The sequence below is a fragment of the Danio rerio genome, chromosome 7 (assembly GCF_052040795.2).
Source record: "Danio rerio strain M-AB ecotype USA chromosome 7, GRCz13ab, whole genome shotgun sequence".
Lineage (NCBI taxonomy): Eukaryota > Metazoa > Chordata > Actinopteri > Cypriniformes > Danionidae > Danio > Danio rerio.
The window spans coordinates 13,492,980-13,517,833 of record NC_141027.1 but is presented as its reverse complement, the minus strand read 5'-3'; the positions used below and the strand labels follow the sequence as shown (position 1 = coordinate 13,517,833).

At 36.6% G+C, this 24,854-nt stretch overlaps 2 protein-coding genes and 1 long non-coding RNA gene across 4 annotated transcripts in view; 1 reads left to right on the top strand and 2 right to left on the bottom strand.

Annotated features, from left to right (window-relative positions):
• plekho2 (pleckstrin homology domain containing O2) overlaps window positions 1-24,854 on the bottom strand; it is a 189,209-nt gene that overhangs the window by 59,804 nt on the left and 104,551 nt on the right. The gene's annotated exons all lie outside the window — the stretch shown is intronic.
• arih1l (ariadne homolog, ubiquitin-conjugating enzyme E2 binding protein, 1 like) lies at window positions 226-23,679 on the bottom strand. 2 transcript variants are annotated; one of them, NM_212923.1, is given in 14 exon segments: window positions 226-447; window positions 2,497-2,609; window positions 3,731-3,991; window positions 11,093-11,150; window positions 11,228-11,358; window positions 12,234-12,305; window positions 12,428-12,470; window positions 14,608-14,714; window positions 17,182-17,248; window positions 17,328-17,383; window positions 17,474-17,566; window positions 17,755-17,899; window positions 18,024-18,091; window positions 23,313-23,667. In NM_212923.1, coding segments are annotated over 14 exon segments (1,605 nt in total). In that variant the 5' UTR covers window positions 23,619-23,667; the 3' UTR covers window positions 226-362.
• On the top strand, window positions 7,067-14,508 carry LOC147835924 (uncharacterized). Its single transcript, XR_015495404.1, has 3 exons — window positions 7,067-7,410; window positions 9,690-9,869; window positions 10,867-14,508. It is a non-coding gene; the product is annotated as an uncharacterized LOC147835924 (long non-coding RNA).

The following is a 24,854-nucleotide window of genomic DNA, read 5'->3' as shown; positions in this document are numbered from 1 at the left end:
TAAAGCCAGCCAACCGAACACAACACACAGCGCACGGCCTGTAAAGCTACGCTCAAGACAAGCCAATCTGAACTCAGACTATGAAAACAATTCAGACGAAAATAAAAACGTAATAATGAAAAACCGACAAGCATCTCCACCAAAAGACATGGAGACATGGAATACATTTCCGTGCCGCGTTGACAATCAACTCTTACAGACTGCAATACTGACGTAGGAGTTTTATTTGAATATTCTACCTTTTTTATTTCAGTAAAATTAACTTAAAGTCTAAATAATAAGAAAAGATCCAGATGTCACGTTAAAAAAAGAGAGAGAGGATGCGACATGGCGATGATGGCGACGGCAGAGCAGAGTTCAGCTCAGTCTTCAATGTATTCCCACAAGTCTTTCTCATAGCCCTCGTGAACGTGCTGGAGCAGCACCCGCCGCCGACTCTCACAGTATCTAAACACCAGAGAAGAAATAGGCCTTGGGTCAGAAGCTCTCAACATTTTTCCCAACAGCTACATACGGTTAAAGCTACATACTCTTTCCATTATATATAATGAAGTGTATAGTTAAATAAGTATTTGGGTTTTCAAATTCTGCCAGTGCACTCTGTTTGATTAGAGTTTTCTCTGACAGATGCACAACATTGACAGAGGTTTACCAACACCTCATATTATGCACTGTAACAGATGTTAGAGTCAACAAGCACATCTGTTTATATTAATACATAAACCTGTCTGACAGTTATTAGTGTTCAGAAATAGAACAGAAGAAACTGAAGTTAAAATATGAAAACATTATACACGCACGCACGCACGCACGCGCGCACGCACGCGCGCACGCGCTCATACATACAGTATTTTCAGTTGTTTCACACCTTTTTTGTCATGTATTTAATTCCACATGTGTTAATTCGTAGTTCTGATGCCTTCAGTGTGAATCTACAATTTTTATAGTCATTAAAAAAAAATTTAAAAAACTCTTTGAATGAGAAGGTGTGCCCAAACTTTCGGTCTGTACTGTACATACATAGTCAAGACTAGTCAACTTTCATGTCGCACTACGCACATCATGTGGTTTGACCTGAACTTCATGGCAGCTTTACACACAAAGCTGAATGAAACTTCTCAGATCATATGAAGCACTTTTTAAAAAGTAATTTTTTTAGTGTCAAAGATTCATGTGAACTTAAAGGGTGCTTTCACACTTGGTCCGAACCAAAGTTTGATTGTACCCCCTCAGCTGGTTTGTGTTCACCCTGGGGTAAGCGATGTCAATCAATTTGGCATCGTACGATGTCTAATGTGAAACATCGCGATGGACGATGGCATCGCCGTCATAGGCGGAGGTGAATTCATTATTATTACTTACTTAAACTGAAAGACAAGACAAACGCACACAAACGATCGTTCTAAAAACTAAAGTTTGTTGTACAGTTGGCGGTTCACTTCTGGTATTTGGTACAATTGCATTCATATCTGAAGTGGCATTTTATAAAAACATTTGAAAGAAAATGTCAGACAGGTGGACCTTCAAAAATTGATCGGAGAAAGAAGTGGGGCCCGCGATGAAAGAGGTTGAGAACCCCTGCTATAGCAGATGCTAGCCAATCACGCTTATGCAACCCTGGAAAAGTCATGTGATTGGCTGTTGTCCTCTGCAAATCGTAGACGCTATGACATGTTTTGAACAATGAAGCGCGCAGAAACCGCACAGTTGCTAGAGGTGTGACAAACTTCATAGCGTGTATAAACAGCATCTCCTGTGAACAGTGAAGAAGAGCAGCGAGGAGACTTCTGATAGGCCACTAATTGTGAAAAATGCCCAACTTGCTTACTGAGCTTACAGAGCAGGACTCTGACAGCATAAGGCTTTTGTGCGTTATGTTGTTATGAATAAATTCAAATGAATCTGTGCGCTGAGGATGTATGCATTACTTCTGCATCTGTTATTGTTACATTTTTACTAGAGCGTGCAGTGTTCAGTATGTTGACTGCATTTATTTAGCAGTAAAATTATCCCGGGTGCTAATGTTGCATTATTAACAAAATTAAAGTGTTGACAATGCATTGGTTTTGCACTAAAATTAGTCATAGGTAATAGTGTGTATAGTGTGTATAAATTTCTTGCAAATAAATCGCAAATTGTGGCATGTTGCAAAACATTTGCATCCTGTATTTTATTGATGACATCACTAGTGTCTAGTCGACATCAACTCGACTTTGACAACATAAAAGTCCACTTCCAAAAATCTAAAGTTGTTCAACCCCTAATAATATGTGATTTAAAAGGTTTGGTGCTTGACAGATCGATTTTAAAATGCACACAAAATTACTAAACCTTAAAACTAAAATATAAATATAAAAATAGAAGCCAACTACAACTATTAAAAGTATTAGAACAAATAGAGAAAAAAAAAATAGCAGTGAACAACACAAACAATAAAAACAGAATAAAAAAAACACACACAAACACACAAAGAAATTATATTTAGTAAAATCTCACCTATACTTATCCTGAACTTTTTGTTTGATATCTTGCAAAGAATCCTGGGAGATATCTCTCTCTAGATAACCCGAGAGCACCTCCGTAGCGTTCTCCAAATCAGCCTGATTGTTCTGAAACATACAAAACATGCACTTAAAGGGAAAGTTTAGTTAAAAACTCTAATCATGCAATCATTTATGCTTCCTCCAATTGTTTCAGTCCTTTATGAGTTGTTTCTTATGGTGAACACAATAGTAGATATTATAAAGAATGTTGGACACCAGTACCCATTGACTTCAGTAGTTAATTTCTACTTTGTATGCATTAGAGGTCTTCACAGGACCCATGTGAGTAAGCCAAGTCTATATTTTAAAGGTTCAGTGGGGTCCGGGTCAGGTTACAATATATTGCACTCATAAGGGAACTCTGGAATGTAATACAAATGTCCCAGTTGTTGGCTTGGTAACGTAAGTGTAATGTAAACAGTAATAAGTACAATGATCAGACATTTTAGCTTATGGAACTCTTTGTTCTGATATTTAATTCATTGAATAACAATAAATAAATACATAAATAAATATCATTCTTCTGCCTAGCCAGCTACAGAGATTCTGACAGCCCGGCAACAGAGTGCCGACCATCATGCACTCTATCGCAGTCAGGGAGAAGGCATCTAACAGAAGTTAAGCCAAAAAGTTTTATTGTGCTACTTGTTTATACTTGTTATTAGCGGTTTTCTGTCTATATGGGTCAATTGGCTAATCAAATGCTCTCTAGTATCTGACATGCTCCGCCCCCTTAAATACGCTTCTCATTTGATGCACTTAAGCCAGGGGTGTCCAAACTCGGTCCTGAAGGGCAAGTGTCCTGCAGATTGTAGCTCCAACTTGCTTCAACACACCTGCAAGGATGTTTCTAGAAAGCTTAGTAAGAGCTTGATTAACTAGCCCATGTGTGTCTGATTGAGTTTGTAACTAAACTTTGCAGGACACCGGCCCTCCAGGACTGAGTTTGGACAGGACTGACTTAAGCTCTCAGTGGTAGAGAGGTGAGAAAATCAAAACGCTATTAGCTGTTTTTTTAAAAAGGGGATGAGCTACACAAAGTTCCACCCTTTCTTCGTGTTTCAGTTGAGATTACATCAAGCATTGTATAAAAAACGCACATTTCAAAGCATTTTAAACCTTTAAAGGTTAAAACGAAACAGTCTGAAAATTTTTTACACTTGAGCAGAAGCGGATATTTCGCTCACCTCGAAGATGATGGACTGGTTGTTCTTTTTGAGGTAGAAGGCGAAGACGTAGGTGAACATGAGCGTGGAGCGGCACTGGCACAGCACGTCCACGGCCTTCTTCAGGAACTGCACCTCGATCCACGACATGTTGTGCTGTTGCATCTCCTCCATCTTCTGCTTGACCTGCGCGTACAGCTTGTGCTCGAAGCGCAGACTCTGCATGTGGTTCATGTAGCGGTTGCAGTAGAAGAGGTATCGCTGAAGGGCTGCACGGGACCGCTGAAAAGTGGAGACAACAGCAGTGTACTAGCATTCATGTGGTTACCAGATCTATGCCACACCGCCACAGAAGTCATGCTTTCCTGCTACAGCTATTTTTAGTCTTTCTGACTATAACTAAAATGACAAAGGTGACTAGAGACGTTAATTTCCCCAGATTAACATGGCTGACAGATTCAGTGTTTTACACAAAGGATCAATTAATGGATTTAATAAACCAAGACGTGTGTACTGCTATGACAGAATCTGATAACGATACTCAAATCAACCAAAAGAAAATGTTTTTCTGCAAATAAAAAGCTAGTAGAATTGTAAAAAATAATCATTAGTAGGGATGCACTGATCCCAATACTTGGATCGGATATCGGTTCTATACTGCATATTTTTGCTGGATATTTATTTTTGTGGGTATCGGCCAGCTGGTACAGATCCAAATCCGATCTAAATTAAGATTAATTATGCCAAACCAAATTTGTTCCATAAAGAATATTTTTCAGACAAAAACAGATAACCAATGAACACAACTGTGCGGCTGGATGATTTGTTTAGCTCCATGGAAAATGAGGATTTAATTAATGCTTCACTGTAATTGTTGTATCGCAAGCCTCTTATATATTTGCTACATGTTTAATATAAGTCATTATTTTAAAGATTATGTCTTGAGCATCTGATTTTTTTCTCTGTGCTGATGTGCTTTCATTTTCTCCAGCTCACTCATGGCGAGTTTAGGCGAGGGAATGTTTATCAAGTAAAACTGGCCTCAGACAGTTTTGTTTTTATTAAAGCCTGACAAAGAAAAATGTCAGACTCTAATAAAAGGCTGGTTATTTTTCCCAATAATTTGGATCAATAGTGGCTCAAAGAAAAATCTTTGTATTAAAAAGGGAAACATATGCTGGACCACAACCGATTAATGTCATAACGAATGCTCAAATAATGCAGCCTAGTTTACAGCTAGCATAATGTTTTAAGTTAAATTGTGTCGTAGCTGATATTTTTTTACTAAAGAAGATATATTATTTGATTTTATCACAAGAACTATAGAAACTGTATTATGGTTAAAAAAAGGACACAATAACAGGATCGGATCTGTAACGGTCGATACTCCAAATTTTGGTATCAGGATCAGATCAGTTCCAAAAAAATTATATCGCGCATCCCTAATCATCAGCAATTGCTCATTGAATAGAACTTTTAAGGTATTATTAATAATAATGTTCTTGACATCAAGAGCTGTGTCCCAGCAATACGATATTATCCCAATAATTGTGTCACAATAAATATCACTGCTAATTGAAATAATTGCGATATTATCAAATAAACTGCTATTTATTACCTTTTTCCGAATTAAATTTTTAAAAAGGAAAACTTTGGCAACATCAGTTTTATCTAAAGAGAAACATTTCAATTAATTTATCTCACTTCAATTAAATTTAAGACCTTTTAGGATCTGTTCTGAGACTCTTACCATATATTAAGACCTTATCATCCCTTTAGGTTTTAACCAGCTACATTGGTGACATTTTAACTACTATTTAACTAGCAGTATATTTAGTGATGGTGAAACGAAGCTTTCTGAACCAGTGAACCTTTTAACTCTTTATGAAGCTTTCGAGTTAGAGCTCAATGAGGAACCCTGCTGGTTAAAGTGTGGGAAAGCATTGTGTTGCAAAAATGTCAAATATACATAACTGACCAACTCAATCATGTAGTAATATAACAATAGTAATATAAACAAATTACCCAATTACTGTAGTGTTTTACGTATAACGCATGTTATACACCAGTGATGACTGTAGTAAAATCCAAGGTATTCAAAAATATCGTATTCCAACCAGTCCCTACTAATTTTGAGCGGGGATCGAACCAGCGATTCCTGCATAAGACGCGAATGTTCTTAGGAGAGGCAATGGAATAAGGGTTTTGTGCTGAACTCGCCAGCTGGCCTCTGTCACACACTATACTACAATATGCTGTGGCATTTAAAAAAAAAAGCTGTAAATAATACAATAATAAGCTTTAGTATGGTTTAAAAGCGTTTTACTATAAATTACTATATTGTATTTTATTTTAATTATTGCTGCTTGGGATAGGTACAGTGCTATGAAACAGCAGAAATGTATGTAATCAACACCTAATCTCTCACTATACACTTTACTAACCCATGAGGGTGTTTAACTTTTTAATTAAAATTCGAAGCAGTCACATGGGTATGGGTAAAAATGACGCTTTGGACATCACTGATCATGTGATTATGGCAAAATTAATCAAGCTCCGGTACACTGCTTCACTGCAAGATGTATCATTTTTTTAATACATGCTTCAAAGCCTCAACATGACGTCACATCACCAAGTATTTACTAAATAATAAATGTAAGAAAGCACAACTAAAGAGCCTTAGCTTGGGTTAACTAATCAGTGCAATATAATGCAGAAGGGTGGGAACGATGACAAGCACAGGCTGAACTATTGGAAGTGATGTAAACGTACAAAGATTCTACATACAATGCTAATTCACTCTCTTCCAGCAGGTTAAACAGTGGGAATAACGGTGTTGCCTTGGTCAAATCAGCATGATGACAAATCTAGCAGGATCTTACGGATTTTATAAACTAACCTATGCTGCATCATAACATTCGCATTTCAAATTCAGGCAAACTTTAGCATACAACTAGTAAATATAAAATTGAATACCTTATTAAAAAGCATTAAAGACTTTTTAAAAGTCCCATGAAACTATAAAAAAAAATGTTTTTTAGACGTTAGTATCAGTATTGTTAGTTTAAGATATCTATAAGCTAGTGTGCTACAAAACTTTGATAAAATTCACCTTTAGAAGAAATGAAACTGATTTAACATGTAAAGCTTGTAGTTTGTCAACACCGCCTGAATGGATCGGCATTTTTTTTCACATCTTCTCATACTTTAGTTTCTCATCAAAACTTGACCAATCAAATGCTCTCTAGTGTCTGGCATGCCCCGCCCCCTTTAAGACGCCCTTGAGTTGAAAAATTTTCATTGGCAGAGCAGTGATAAAACGAAATGCTACTGGCTGCTTTTTTGTGCTTTTTTTTAAAAGTACATTATGTCCTACCCTCTCTTCGTGTTTCAGTTGAGATTACGTCAAACATAGAATAAAAGTGCACATTTTAAAGCACTTCACAGGACCTTTAAGAGCCTTAAATTTCTCTATATAGATTGGTTAACTTTTAATATTTATTAAGATCCCACAGACACCCTGTTAACGTAGCAGTGCATATAGGGACTGACAAACAGTCTTTATTTATTTGTTTACTTATTTCACAACAAGGGACAGTGTAATTCAATCAGCATTCATCAAGAATGTAAACGTACCCAAATTACCCCAAAGGCTAGTTCAGGGGTGGCCAACCCTGTTACTGGAGAGGCACCTTCCAACAGCAGGGCTGATAGTGGAAAAAATTCCTGAGCCTGAACTTTTTTTCCTTGCCCCTGAGGTGAGTAGGGGTGGGGGTACTATGTATGCAACACACTTTTAACACATAACTTGTGGGCCCCTGGGCCCAAATATATTAACAGCCTATGTGTAACCCTGATCATCATTATTGTCAAGTGGCTCTTTTTAGACACATGCCAGTAATGTCAGTGACACATGCCAGTGTCAGTGATCTTGTGACATGTGCCAGTAGGTGTCAGTATAAGCACGTTATAAGCACATTAATCTTATAAGTCTCTTTGCTTTAATATTTAAAAATCATTAGGCAAATGACACCTGTTATCTTACATGCATAAATGTTATGAGTTTTCAACATGCATTTTATTATAACTTTAAGGATATTATTTAAAATACCTTAAAATGAAAATAAGTTAAATAATAAAATAAATGAATGAATTAAAAACATAGAGATGTCCATATTGTAGGGAACAAAGGAACTGCCAGGATGCAATAATATACAGTACAACAGATAAGTGTAACCCCTCCCATACATAAGCATGCCACAATAAATTTGACTGACATGTACTGTCAAATGACTATATTACGTACGGAAGTATGACTACGAATACATAAAATAAATGCGTTTAAATTAAAATATCGTGGAGTAGCTCAGCAAATAAACTAACTTGCGACTCGATAAATTAGGTTAAAAGTCGCGTAATGATTAAATATGGCTTTGCTCGTGTTAATTAATGTCATAAGCTTCGCCGGGTGTCGATGTCACTGCAGTGACATGCAGCGCGACACTCTGAGTGACACAGGTCACTACACATGCCACTAGCGAGTGACACATGACAGTGGAAAACCGGACTGTGCCAGTGTCATCTGTACGTCAGATGTCGTGTCACTCCATGTTAAAACTGCTACTGTGAAACCGCGTTCAAGCGCACACAATAAGCTAAAACCCGCCCCAAGCACCGGCAAAAACAAATAACAATGAATGTGTCGAGGAAAGAGTAAGGACATATCTTAATTATTTATTTATTATTTTATTTTATTTTTTATTTTATTATTTATTATTTTAATCTATTATTTACTTATTCTGAGACAGTGTCGTAAAGATCCTGACTGGCAATCTCCTCTTGGACTCGCCTTTAGAAAGAAATTCATCTTTACGGATTACATGAAGGAGTTTTTTGTTTTCGATTTGTTTTATTTCGTTAAGTAATAATTTAAAGCTTTCTATAAATATATTTATTATGTCTGTGAAGCATATACATTTTGCTTCATTTTGTTAAGCGCTCCTGTTCAAAAATCAGACGACAGAAAGCGCATAATTTTGGTTTTCTTTATTTTATAAAAACACTGTAACGTTTTTTGATGTATTACTCGTACTTTGTGAGCAAAAATGACGGATAACTTTAAATTGCTCCCACTGAAAAAATGCAAGTGATTGCTCTGGCGCCTCGATGTCCTGCAAGCTTTTTATAAGCAAACTATGCGCCTAATAGCACACATTCTTTAACGTTTAAGCTACTATTGTTTTATACTTGAACTGTTTTATATCTTTTATTTTAGGCAAGTCGTGATGATCTGAGAAGGCAAACTGATCAAACAGACAATGATGGTCTTCCGCTGGGCGCTGTTCGTTAAAAAAAACTTATTTTTAACGAATAAAAAATGCTTCAAACGTTTTTCTAAATAAGCTGAATAAAAAACGAAACTAAATATAAACACTTTGCCATTAGGCTACATACAAAACTGAACTATTTCATAGCTGAAACACTAAGTTGTTTAAGGAGAAGAGGGAAATATATTTTTGTCCCGTCTATTGCTTCACCGTTATTTCGAGAATAAACCCAGCGTAAATATGCAGATGTCATTCCCAAAACATATCAGCGTATATGTACCGAAAACGAAAGTTTCATACAAATTCTGAATGGATTATAGCCTGGAAAGTGCAAAGCACGCTCCTCTTATTATCACTAAAAAGCGTCACTAATCTTAGTTCATAGAGATCTCACAAAGATCCGTTATAATTTATAAAGCTCTCTAAATTACACAATTAATCTTTTATTTACATGGCGTCTACACTCAAAAGATGATTCACGAGCACACAAAATGGCACTTAATAAAAACCAATCCGGCGCTTTCAGCAGTGAGTGAATTCTGTGAATCTAGAGAAATGACAGATCAATATCCGTGAACCTGATTTTTTTCCCCCGCAGCCACAGTACGCCGGAAATCCGGCGTGGTGCCGGAACGCTATCACCCCTGCAACAGATTTCAGTTGCAACCCATATCAAACACACCTGCCTGTAATTATCACGTGGTGTTCAGGTCCTAATTAATTGGTTCAGGTGTGTTTGATATAGGTAGCAACTGAAATCTGCAGGAAGGTGGCTCTTCAGCAACAGGCCACCCCTAGTGCTAGTTGGTCATCCGTTAGCCAGATGTTAAAGGGTCATGACACCCCCCACTTCCGGTTAAAGTCTACTTCAGAATTTTTTCAAAAGATGCATGATTGATGGGCGTGGAGCTCCGCGAGCATCGGGCAGGAGTAGGCGTGGCCAGCAGGGGAAAAGGGGAGCGAATAACTGTTGTTGTCAGTTAGCTCACAAAATGAGACAAACCGTGAGGAGACGCATGAGTTTATAGTTTACAAAGTTAAAATGCAAAGAAATGAACAGTGATTTAATGCCCTGCTACATTTGTTATTCAAAATTTCATATACACATAACCACAATTTATATTATTATAAAGATGTGTGTTCATGTAAACACTATAAATGAGGACTTCTCCCTCAATCCCCGTATCCAGCAGACTCAGTGCAGCAGGTCTCCTGACCTGTCTATTTTAACCATTAACCCTGCTGGTAATCTGGAGGATTTAGGCGAACACAGCAGCACAGTGATGTGTCTGAATGTGAACGAACTCCTGATAAAAGACAGCGTCCGCCATTCTCTAATTCTCGTGCTGCTCTCCCGACAAAAATGCTAGCAGCACACACACAGCTTTTCTGTATGATCGGCCCTGACAAGATCGCGGGGGAAAACATGCAACAAACCCCGTGGATGATGGAAACAAACGCATATGAGCCTTCATGAACGGCTAAATACTGTGCGGTGTCTCTCAGCTCGGGCTTGACTCTGGCAGGTCTCATGAATAATTAAGCAGCCGGCTCTTTTCATAGGATAAGAAAACTCTGATTTGAATAACAATGAGAAACCGACGCGTCATCATTGCACTTGCAGTACTGCGCTACATCGCCGATTTTGATCCCGCCCCAAAAATCATTTTAAACCCGGAAGCTGAAATTAGCTGACAAAAGCTCAAAATTATCCAGTTTTCCCCACAATTAAATCTGACAGGTGCTAACATTGTCTTAACTGATGCTCAACACACACAAATCTGTTAATATATAAAAAAAAGTTCTCCAGTGTGTCATGAACCTTTAAAGGCCATACCAACAAAAATACAAATTCAAACTATAAACAATACTCAAATGAACAACAAAAAACAACCACAATAATAACATCAAATAGCCTAGTGTTCACAATTTCCTAAAACTAAACTTAAATGACTTAAAATATACACATCTTCTAACAAATTGTGGTATCAAATTCCACTGATGTGATGCTGTAAGAAAAACAAGCTTTGAGATTAAAGATGAAGACTGAAATTACCTCCTGAGCATCTCTGGCTGCTTTTGCATCATCTTCATTGTAGCGATTGCAGTTATACCTGAGAGAAATAGACATGTTATTATAATGAACAAACAATGTGCTTAAAAAGACATGAGCGGTTATGAGGGGACTCACCAAGCTGAGCCGTGGGGCTCCCAGGGGCCGAGACAAACCCAGCAGAACTCTGCTTTACAATTCTGGTTTCGACACACCATGTGATTACATCCGCCGTCTTTTTCAATGGTCACATGACATTTGGGACATTCCTAGGAAAACCGGGAATAGCCAGCTTAGGTTTATTGACGCATCGATTGAGCATGTATGCGGTGTCACTGATGACAGCTGAAAATATGCATCAAATTATTTCAATATTTGAAAAACAATTGTACTGACAGAAGTTTCAATGTGAAAGTGAAACTTTGGGGAATACACGATACACATTTTACTCTTTAGTATGTAGGACTATTTGTTATTGCTAGTCAAATTCATGCAAATCAATTTGTTTTGTTATGCAAACGCATAGACCTGTTCAAAATTAAAATGAAATTATTTTCCGCTCTGCTTTTTCCTCCTCGCCTGACACTTCACTTTATATGTACACTACCTGACAAGTTTTAGGCAAAGCAATTAATAACTTGCCTTCTAGCTGATCATTTGGTATCAGAAGTGGCTTATATGAAAGGCAAATTACGCAGATTATGCTTATTTTACCTAAATTAAATATGATCATGCCTTGATTTTTAATTATTTAGGACAGTAAGGTCTGACTTTGCTTAGACAAAAGTCTTATCATTTAACAGAAATAATGTACAGTATAGAATATAAAGTCATGCTGCATTGGAAATGAATGAATATTGTGTCTGACTCCCATGAGCTTGAAGAACTGCATCTATACATCTCTGCAATGACTCAAATTACTTATTAATAAAAACATCTGGAATGGCAAAGAAAGCGTTCTTGCAGGACTCCCAGAGTTCATCAAGAGTCTTTGAATTCTTCTTCAATGCCCCCTTCATCCTTTTTTTTTTGTTGTTATTTTAAAAATACGTTTTAAAGAATTACATTAGGTGTTTTTAATACATTTCTATTATTTAATACATTTACCGTTACATTACTTTTTAATGATGTAACATTCCAGTACCTTGGTATTTGCTGCAATCCAGTTGGATGTTTCACTGTCATCGTCACACTTCTTTATCCACTTCCTCAACCACTTCAAGAGTAAAAATATTATATTATAGAAAAGGAAAAACTCTCATCAAATCCAATGCAATAATAACATTGATAATTAAACGTAATGTGAGTGCCTAATGCAGTAATTAGCAGTCCACTTACCTTGCATTTAACAGGGTCATGCCAGTTCTCTCCACAATTAAAACTGGTTATTGATCAAATAAAAACACATTAAAGAGAAAAAGAGAGAGAGAGAAAGTTTTGCATTTATTGCTTTATCAGCTTCATTTCATGGCAAAACAAGACCAAATTGACAACATTTTATAAAAATCACTTTATTATAATCCTAATAATAATCAATTCTAACAATAAAAATACATTATTGGCAATAAATAATACATAAAGTAAAAATATAAAACAGTTTAGGGTTTACTTTTGATAAAATTCTTTTACCATTTTTGAAGGATTCACATTTAAAAACAAGCATTTAAGAGAATTCTTACCCTACCGTTATTTCAAAGCTCTGTAATGTTTTTCTTTCAAACAGAATTAAACCACGGCAGAAAAGGATTTGCCACAGAAAAAAAATCGTATACAATCATCAATCACACATCAAATGATTAAAGGGATAGCTCACCCAAAAATAAACATTTTCTCACTATTATCTCACCCTCAAGTGCTTGAACACTAAAGAAGATGTTTAAAAGAAAGCTGAAAACTGAAGTAAAAGCTAATTTTTTTAGGGACTGGTGAGTAAATGAGGGCAGAATTTGTAAAATAAAAATTTAACTCTCCCTTTAAAGGTGCAATATGGAAGTTTGACACCCAGTGGTTGAACTAGGTATTGCACACTTGGTTCAAAACAAACACAATTGCAGACGCGGAAACCCAAAACAAATGCAAGCGCAGTGACTGTCGAGCCTGAAGGCTGATTTAGGGCTGATGTAAATCCTGCTCTAAATAAAAACAACGCGAAAGAAAGAATATTTTCCATTTTAAAAGGAGTTTTTGCCCTAAATAACATGACATTCAGTTTTTAGAAACTGCTTCTGTTTCTTGCAGCTGAACAACAGAAAACGGACAATGATCACCTCAGGTACACCTCATGTGCTTTATTCAGTGTTAAATGCTAACAACGTGAGCTTGAAAGCCATTTCACATGACATTTATTGCCATACTACTGAAAGCAGCAGCAGATAGTTCACCTCAGATCTTGCAAATAAAATAAACTGCTTGGAATGGAATTTCAGTGAACAGCACCTATCAGTGATTCTGCATGTACATTAAATAATGTTAAAGAGGTTTAACAGGGCTTAAAATTGTGACTATTTTGGTTGCATATGCGCCCGAAATTTTATGCGAGCTCAAAATGTATTTGGGAGCATTGTGCGACTGCATAAAATTGTTTTGTGGGAGCGGTTTTTAATTTTAATTTAAATTTTTTTCAAAATGTTCACTGTATGCGTGGATTTAGGAGACATTCACTCAGAATGCATCTTTGCTTTTGAAACGCAGCACTCAGGAATAGTTTAAAACAGTTGTCAACTTGTTGCAGTAAACAAAGCATGTAATGCTTGCCCACTGCTCTAGAACTGAACACAAATAGATTGGTTGAAATTAGCCGTCAATCACTCTGTCATTGCCTTCTGCCTTGGGATGACAGGGAAAGCTACAACTGCGAAAATGTAAAGCGCTGACACCCCCCGTGAGAACACAGCACATTTGCTTGTTTGTTTTGATTAGAGTTGATATCAAATGCAATAAATCTGTTTGTATAAAACTCGTAGTAACGGTGCTTATAATTAGTGGGTGTGTCTAAATTTTTTAAGTTAGGAGCACCAGTGCTACAAAGCAAAAAGCTTAATTTCGAGCTCTGTTTATTATGTTTTAATTAAATTATAAACCTTACCATTTCGTTGAAGTCTAGTAAGTGCACTATTCTGTGCTTCTGAATGGCTGTATTTAAATTTCTTTGAGATTAAAATATTTTGAGAGTCTTCCTGACTGAATGAATGAATGAAATACGCTGTTTCCACCAAGGCTGAAATATATTTGGCTAAACTGGCAGTGGCATTAAAGGGACAAAAACAAAGACAGTTGCTCGGGCACATAATGCACATTTTCAAAGCAGAATATCTGACTACAGCATTGTTTTTCAGATAAACAAGAATATTTACTTCTCATGTTTCTTAAATATCTACCAACATATTACTGTGTTTTTATGCTTTAGACGAGGTAAAAACTTACATACAGCACCTTTAAGCTTGATCCCCTGCACTATTATTAGATACAAAGCTGACGTTGCTGATGCACTGAAGCTCTGCACTGCATCAGACTCTTACCAGAACTGTCTCCCACATTTACAGCGCACTGGTTTGGCATCAGGATACTGAACTTTGACCACATGGTGGCAGTCAGGAGCCGGACACCATTTCAACAGTCTGTTACACTGTTGAAGAGCAGAGATTACCAATGAGAAAGACTTCAAAACAAATTTCCGTATTAATGCAGTGTTTCTCAACCACGTACTGAGAGGACCACCAACACTACATGTTTTAAGTGTCTCCTTTGTCTGTCACACCTGTTACGGGTCTTTCAGTCTCTGCTAATGAGCTGATGATCTGTATCAGGTGTTTGGTTTGTGTTTCAGGAATGTGCTTGAGAAACGCTGTATTAATGCATGCAATATCAACAGACATGTCACAAATCACTAAAAGCTACATACCTATGAATGCACTGAAACCAGAACAAGTCTGATACCATTTGTTTTATAATAAACAAATAATATGCATAATATTAATATGTAAAAACGGTCACACTTTACAATAAGGTTTCATTAGTTAATGTTTTTACTAGCATGGACTAAGCATGAATAATACTTGTACAGCATTTATTAATCATAGTTCAACATTTACTAATGCTTTATTCATTCATTCATTCATTTTTTTTTTTTTGGTTTAGTCCCTTTATTAATCTGGAGTCGCCACTGCAGAATGAACCGCCAAATAGATGTATGTGAAGAGCAGGGGGGTCGGAGGCCGTGTTTGCAAGTGTGCGCAACTGAAGAGCGAGGAGGTATCTGGTAGTGAGGGGTGAGAGGTGTGCGCAACTTATTAGAGGACCGGAAGGGAGACGCGCAATTTCAGGGGGATTATTACTTGTTTGCTGGCATCCGGGAGTCTCTATGCATTTGCGGGAGACTCCCGGAACTTTCCGAAGACTTGGTATTTCTGCTTAAAAAAGTGATATTATTCCATAACTTGCGCGAGTATGTTTACATGGACACCAATAATCCGATTAAGACAATACCCTGATTAAGAGTCTACCATGTAAACAGTGATTTTATGATTAATTTAATCTGACTAAAGTCATAATGGAGCTAAACAGAAATCGGATTAAGACATGTGGAGTATGCTGATTGAGGTCGCATTATTGAAGTGCAGTACAGACATGTAAAACACCACAATCAAACTTTTACCATCATATAGGATTTTCGCCGCATTTTGCGACAGGATAGTCTATACACACACACAGCTGATTGACACTATTCTCTGCACCTACTGAGTCAGTATAGGAACATAGACTCCTGCATTGCGAAACACAGAGTTTTTTTCCCCGTGCAGCGTGCGGTATCAAATTCCATTAAAACAAAACTCTTCCGGCAGTTCATACTCTCATCCAATATCTTGTTTGTCACAGGGGGGTTGGGCTGCACGATTCTGGCTAAAATGAGAATCGCGATTTTTTTGCCTAAAATAAAGATCACGATTTTCTCACGATTCTGTAGATGTAAAATAAAGGTTATTATAAGTGGGGTTTTATTATTGTTATTCTCAAACATGTGGTAAAGCAATAATAGGCTTTGTGTAGGTCTACTGTAGGTTAAAATGCTAAATTTGAACTTGAACAGACTTTAGATTTGTCCTGGTCATTAATGCTGATGATAATTCTGATGTTGAATTATTGTGTTTGAGATACATGCTTAAAATCTGTAAATTTCTGTTTAAAATCTGTCACTGACGTGATTTTCGTAGATACAGAAGACTGGGTGGGTATTTTAGAATTTCGGCAGGTTTTGGATACTTTTTGGCTGGAATCAGTCAGCTACATCTGGCAACACTGTGCGCTTTCGGTTTCATTTTCACTGCTAAGAGTGTTTCACTTCCCACGCGGCTCACAAACAATCGCTCGGTGCCACAAACTGAATGTTACTTACAAATTTTATTACCTGCTATTTACAGCCTATGCAGGTTCTGTTCACTAAAGTAGACTTCATTAAGAGGCACGCGCATGCACACCCACCGTTACTGTGGTAACAGCTGACGGTCAGCTCACGTCACATGTGATTTTGCATTGCTGAACAATTTATGTAAAACAATGTGAAGACTTGTGCGGCCACCTTTACTTCTATCCTGAACTTGAAAATATGACTGACAGAATCGTAGAAATGCTGAATTAAGATCGTCAAGGGGGTCGAATCGAGATTGCGATCTTTTTACGATTAATTGTGCAGCTCTACAGGGGAGTATGCATGAAATGTTCCACTTTCACATGAACTGAAAGTGCCAAACTGCAGTGAAAGTCGATAAATTAAAAATGAAACATCCAAAATTACATGAAACTCTGGAGGACATTTGGATAGCGAGTAACGCAATGATGTTAATTAAATTATGTGTATAAAATGTAAAACGGGATCATGAAGGAACAATCATTCAAAAAGCAGCTCATGTAAACACCTTAATCATATTATTGTCTTATTCAGATTAAGGCACATAGTTAGATTACTGATGTCCCAGTAAAAGTAACCACTTATAGATTTACTAACGGACTGATATTAGCATCTGGTATCTTTGTCTTAACAACGTCTTTTGTATTTCAGACTCTAATCATGCAAGCAACACAAACAAACTTCTTACCTCTACAAAACTATTTGTGATTAAATGTTGATACTTCAATTTCACTTTAGAATCTGTGATCAGTCGCCTACAAATGAAAACATAACATTAAAAAATAGGAAATAAGTCCAAAAATAGGCTAATTTCACGCACAGAATAGCACTTACATTACAGTGTTATCATCAACCAATATATCACAGTTGTGAGCAGGACACGAGATGGTCTGTGAAGACAAAAAACAAGCATGCAATATGAACAAACACATTTTACATAGGAGGAAAAATGTAGTCGGTGATTCAATCTGCAATCAGACCTGTCCCATTCCCTCCTCAATGATTTTGGTGGTTAAGTAATCACCCCAGCACTGCATGCAGAACTTGTGTCCACATTCAAGACCTGTGAAATACTAGGAGAGAGGAAAAAAAACACATTCCTATCCAATAAGTCATCAAGTTGTGCAAACTAAGTGGAGTCATTTCAATGGACTTCTTCATAGTTCTGTTATCAAAGGTCTATCTGAAGGGCATTTAGGAGTGGCAGTGATTACGAAGACATTATACTTGAGCTGAGAGGCATTACACTTTATAGACTGACCGAGTTTGGGTAGTTGAGATAGCAGATCTGGCAGGGCAAATCCTGACTGGAGGATCGTGTGCTCATCGGTCGCGTTTTGGGCTTTTTGCTGGGGTTTATGACATGGCACTCGGAAAACAACTTGTCCAGATTTCCATCAAAGTACCTGCAAGAGCATTTATATGTTATATAGAGGAAGATAAAGAAAGACACTGGTCAATTCATGAGGTTTATTCAGATTCATCAGCACAAAGAAATCTTTTATAAGAACGTCAAGCAAAATAACCTGCCTCTCCATAAGCTTTTCTTTGTCCCAGTTGAAGTGACTGAGGAGTATTCTGGTTATTGTAGCTGGGTTCTGAAAAAGACCAAATCCAGTCACAGACACACATTAAAATAGTTGAACAACACAGTAATGAATGTGAAATTTGACATATTGTGGATAAATACTTCAAATTCAGCACAGTTTATGAAATCAGATCATGTGTATATGACTATTAAACTACAAATAGACTATTAATTATTAAAATAAATATTGTTCATGTGCAGTAAAATAATAGTTTGGCAAACAAAATGTGACAGAAAAGTTTTAGTATTGTACATAATAGTATATTTCTCAAACTAATACTAATAACAATATAAATACACAGACATATTTATTTATTTTTTGATAAATAATTTAAAGGGCTCCTAAAATTTTTATTTCATTAAACTCAATAATTAACCGGGCGTGCATACTAAAATTGACGTCAACCACTAAAAAGTAAACATTTAAAATAATACAATTAGAGGTATTTTGGAGTCATACTTTATTCTGAATGACAATGCAATTCTCTGGACTTTTTATGAGAATCTTTTAAAATTATTTTATAAGTTAGCAAGTTGATATACTGTAGCTATCTCTTGGGATAGGGATAGTTCACCAAAAATGAAAAGTATGTTATAATTTACTCGCCCTTTACACTCTGCATATCAGTTTGAGTTTTTGGTTTAGTTGAGCACAAAATAATGTATATTGAAGACTGTTGGAAACATGCATTCATAGACTTCCATAGTAAGAAAGACAAACATTATGGAAGTCAGTAGTAACTAGGCATGGGCTGGTATAAGATTCTGACAGTATGATAACGTTGGATAAATAAAATTCACTGCTTCACAGTATTGTGCACACTGCTTTAAAATATATTCTTTTTAAATGTCGGAGTAAAAAATAAATACTTTTATCCCCTCTGAACACAACATTTTTTTATTTTTTGACAGATTTATAGTATTTTGTTACAGTAAACATGTCAGGCTAAATAATTCAAATGAATTATTGACTTCTGCCGTCTTAATGTTTCAAAAACAGATTTCTTTACAATTTAAAACAGCATCTATGGAGATTTTTTATCTGCTGAAAATACTGTTGTCCTAAAAAAACAACTCAAAAAAAGTAAATAAAAAATATTACACATGCCTCAGGAACAGTATTACAAAAAATAGTGTTTTTAAAACCTTGAAAACGATTATTGTCCCATGTGGTAACTGGTTTCCAACATTCCTCAATATTATCTTTAATGTTTAACAAAAAATACATCACCTGAGACACGCTTAATTTTTCACTCTGTCTTGCAGCCTTTTGCTAAAATCACAAAGAAGTCGATTTTTTCCTCAATGTACACACAGTACCCCATATTGACAGAAAAACACAGAACTGTTGACATTTTTGCAGATTTATTAAATAAGAAAAACTAAAATATCACATGGTGCTAAATATCCAGACCCTTTGCTGTGACCCTTCATATTTAACTCAGGTGCTGTCCATTTCTTCAAGATCAACACCTTCATTTGAGTCCAGTTGTGTTTTGCTTATACTCATTAGACTTGATTAGGAAAGCCACACACTTGTCTTTATAAGACCTTTATAGGACGTTTGGGATGACCAGGGCCCTTCATAGAACTGGCCAAACTGAGCTATCAGGAGAGGAGAGCATTGGTGAGAGAAACTTAAAGAAGAACCCAGAGATCACTGTGGCTGAGCTTCAGAGACAGAGTCGGGAGATGGGAGAAAGTTGTAGAAAGTCAAGCATGACTGCAGCCCTCCACCAGTCTGGGCTTTATGGCAGAGTGGCCTGACGGAAGCCTCTCCTCAGTGCAAGACACATGAAAATCAGCCTGAAAGACTCCACAATGTTGAGAAATAAGATTCTCTGGTCTGATTAGACAAAAATAGAACTTTTTGGCCTTTTAACATGTGTGGAGAAAACCAGGCACTGCTCATTACCTTCCCAACCTTCCCAATATAGTGCCTACAGTGAAGCATGGTGGTGGCAGCATCATGCTGTGGTATTGTTTTTTAGCTACAGGGACAGGAAGACTGCAATTGAGGCGAGGGAAAGATGAATGCAGCCAAGTACAGGGATATCCTGGACAAAATCCTTCTCCAGAGTGCTCAGGACCTTAGACTGTGCCAAAGGGTTACCTTCCAACATGACAATAACTTCAAGCACACAGCTAAAAAATTGAAGGAGTGGTTTCACAACAACTACGTGACTGTTCTTGAATGGTCCAGCGAGGGCCCTGACATAAACAAAATTGAGCATCTCTGGAGAGACCTAAAAGGCTGTCCACCAATGTTTACCATCCAACCTGAAAGAATTGGAGAGCATTTGCAAGAAGGAATGGCAGAGGATCCCCAAATCCAGGTGTGAAAAACTTGTTGCATCTTTCCCGAAAAGATTATTAGAAACTGCTGTATTAGGCCAAATGGGTGCTTCAACCAAATACTGAGAAAAGGGTCTGCAAAAATGTCAACAATTCTGTGTTTTTCCATAAATATGGGCTGCTATGTGTACATTGAGGAAAAAAAATTACTTAATAAGATTTTAGAAAATGGCTGCAATATAATAAAGAGTGACCAATTTAAAGGGGTCTGAATACTTTCAGTAGGTTTTGAACAAGTAAATAATGACATTTTAAATTTAATCTGGCAATAAAATAACCGTAAAAGAAAATGATTTTAGAAGGCCTATTTCACACAAACCATTTAATAGATTTTTAAAATTTTTTAATTCATAGTCATTCATGTTTTTAGGTGGTGTTTTTCCATCCAAGAGAAACTGAATAACTTTTACCAGTTTAACTAAATCAAGTCTTAAAAAAAGCTCTGTTCCGTCAACTTCATCTTATAAATAACCTAAAACTGATACTTTAGGTTTTTCTCTACACTACAAAAACAATATTCCTCTAAACAACAACGTAGCGGCTTTGAGCATGAAAGTTTTACCTATATTGCTGGACCTCCTCTAATCACAAACAAAACACATGAAAGCCAACGGTGACTGTCATTAGCCCATGTAAACACGCTTGTTTGCTTGATAGATGTTGTTTTACATCATTTTTTTTGAGTGCAGAGTTTTTTTCTCAACTGAAACAAATAGCTGAAAATGTTTTGTGTAAGTGTTTAGCAAACACAACAAGTCAAATTCTACATACAATTATGTTGCATTAGCATGCAGTGGCAGAGCTTCTCTACCCTTCCTTCTAAATACAGCACTAAAACAAATAACATACACACTAACATCTGACTCACAACATGTTATTGAGGTAAAGTTGGTTTCATATTCGCATATTCGTTCAGTGACAACTTGTGACACACTACCTATATTGTTTACCATGATACTTGTGATTTCAGAACAAAATTCAATGTAAATATGACTTCAAAACAACAGTAGCACTATTTATTTAGAACTTTTATAGTCACTGGCTGCTAATAAGACTGCTAAAAAAAGTGTTGTTTTTTTGAAATTATATTCTAAGGAGAAAGTCAGAATGTGCGAATATGAAACCAACTTTACTTCAATCAACACGTTCTTATATAGTATTAAGCAGAGATGGGTACCGAAACTCTGTACTTTCTCAGTATCGGTGTTACATTATAAAAGACAGAAGTATCAATAAGTTCTGACATTCTGACATTGACGGTTCTGCTATGAGTACCGGAAGTTATTGCTGAATAAACATTACTTACGGTTGCGTAAATTAACTGGCCAATCTTTTCTAATTTGCAATATTTGATATTCCTCTGCACAGTTGGGAATCTCACATGAGAAATACTTGTGTTTCCGACGAGTATAACGCCCCATCCACACGGGGCTTCTTGACAGAGGGCGTGTCTGAAGTTGGGGCTGACGCGATAGTCATAGCAGCGTCGGCCAATGAAATTAGTCAGCAATTGGCTATTGTCTGAGCTGGTGTATTTGCATACAGCGATCTGATTAGCTGACGCTTCCATTGGTGCTTGAAGTTAAGAAAGTCATAACATCTGCAGCAAGCAACGCCACTGAAGCGGCACTGACGAATCCACAATCCAGTTCGGCAACAGCTGACGCCACCCATTCAAAGTGAATGGGAATAATGGGAAGATCCCGACTGCTGCCAGAAAAGGCAAACATGTTGATTTTTATCCAGAGGATTTGTTAAAAACAGAGCAATTTTTCTTTAAACCATTGTACATTATTTTACAGAAAAAAAATATTTGTTTTACTATTATTGGTTTCATTTTTTTTTACATTAAAAACGTGATAATAAAATGAAGTGTTGTTAATTATGTTTAATTTGATGTTTGTTTTCATAAAAAAAAAAAAAACACTACAAAAAGTACCAGTAGAAGAACCGTTAAAGTACCAACCCGATAAGTGGTATCGATGAAAGTAGTTATGTCTTTAAAACCTTTACGATACCCATCTCTAGTATTAAGGAACCACAATGTGTTTAGATGTTATCCTTAAGAGCTGTCAACTTAAGTTTAGCCTCAGCTAACTAGGTCAAGCTAACATAAACACACTACAATCTAACATAAAATAAAATCTAACATAAACGCACTACAATCTGATCCACCACACATTTTAATACCATCAAAGAAACACGATACGTTTGACCATTATCATTAAGAGCTGTCAACTAAAGTTCAGAAAACTAGGTCACGCTAGCAAAACTAGCTAACCCCAGCTCTCCAAAGAATCTCTTTAATTCTCCAGAAATACCATAAAAACACTAGACACTAGAAAGTAAGCATAAATACACTTTTATGAAACACAACACAACCTTACGGAGATGAAGACTACACACAAGCACGTTAAAATTCGCATAATTCGGCCTGTAGTCAATCAGTTAGCCGCTAATGCTAACAGCACAATATAAACAAACTAGGAAACCCGCTGGTAACTCCTAATAAACAATACATTTATATAACGTTACAATCAAAGAAACACGATCAAAATACGATTAAACGTTATCTTTAATAGCTGTCAACTAACTAAAGTTCAGACTTAACAAACTGGGTCACGTTAGCAAAACTTAGCTCACCAAAAAGCACCCTAAATCTCTAAAAATACCACAAAAACACAAGACAGTCAGAATGCAAGCATAAAAACACTCCATAAAACCTCACAAGTACTAAAACTACACACACGAACGCTTAATTTTGTATAAATAGGCCTCTCGTACTGTCAGATCAGTTAGCCGCTAATGCTAACAGCCCCATATAAACAAACTTCGAAACTCTCGGAAAACCCCTGGTAAACAGGCTCATTGTCTACCTGTATGACCTCGTTGACATCCCTGATGCACTCCACCATGTGCTGGAGGATCTGCTCGGTGGTCAACACCTCGAAGCGGTAGTCCTCATCCTCCTGTCCGGGCCCTGGGCCGCCGCCGCCGCCGGTATCCGCGCAGTCGTCGGGCTCTCCTCCGGCCACCGCGGGGTCCAGCAGCTCCACCTCGCCCAGCTCCAGCGAGTCATCCACGGCCTCCTCTTCTCCGCTGTCCACGCTGCACTCCTCCTCCTCTTCTTCCTCCTCCTCTTCATCATCAAACTCATAATTGTAGCCCTCGTCCGAGTCCATGGCGGGGCGAATGATATAAAGTGTCAGGGAGTGAGTCTGTGTGTTGTGGTGTGTTTGACCTGCGCTTTACTGACTGAGCGGATCCTTATTAGAGACGCGCCGCGTCACTGCTGCGTCACTCACTCACTACAGAATATCCATGCTTCATAATAAGACAAAGCTATGGATGCTTCCTCATAGTTGTTTTCTACCAAATAAAGTAAAAGAGATTTCTCATAAAATAATTCATAAATTCAATCCGGCTAGTCATTATGTGCAAAAAATATAATCTCCTCCGACTGTTCCTTTTGTGATGATTGTTTTGAAACTGTTGTTCATCTTTTTTGGTACTGTCCATTTACAAAAATATTTTGAAGAAATGTCTTAAATTTTATTTGAATCAAATTTAGACTGAATGTACTTTGTATTGTAAAGATGTAGCCTAGTATTGGGCTTTACTGATTATGAACAACCTAAAAGTAAACAGTTGTATGTGGTGAACTTAATTTTGCTTCAAGCTAAATTTCACATTCATAAGTCAAAATTCTCTAACTCCAGACCAATTTTTTGTGGTTTTTATGAACGAATTGAAACAATACCTTTACTGATTCAATTGTCTCATAACAAAAAGGCTCTAAAAACTTCAACTGTCTGCGGTTCTTTCCATATGTTTAATAAGTAAATTTAACCTTTTCAATATGTATTTTTTATATACCCCCTGTGTTTAACTGTTTCTTCTTTTTTTGTTTGTTTTTTGCAGTTTTTCTTCATTGTTAAAGGTGATTGTTCTGCCTATGTGGTGATGCATATAAATTGTATACACTGTTTATAGGCTTAAAAAAAACTACATAATAAAAGGGTTCTCTTAGCATTAGACAAAATCTTTTTTTTTCATTAGCTTCTAGTTTACATCTTAATATTCATAAATGTGCACTTTTATCTATAAAAGACTACCACTAAATGTGTGACTTCCCAGTCAAATCTAAAGTCAAAAATATCTAGATAATTGTATGTAAAGATAAAAAAAAGAGATTAAAAACTAAATTTTTAACCTCTTATAATCTCTATGCGGCACAAATTAAATTCTTTTGAAAAAAAATAATGTTTAATCTTAAAAAAAAAACTCTTCAATGTTTCAGAAGACTTGTGGTATATTTATTGAATACATGAATAATTTGACTGACTGAAAATATGAATGGATAAGTATGACACTTCATAGCTTTAATCCTTTATTAGTCATTATTGTTTTATTGTTTA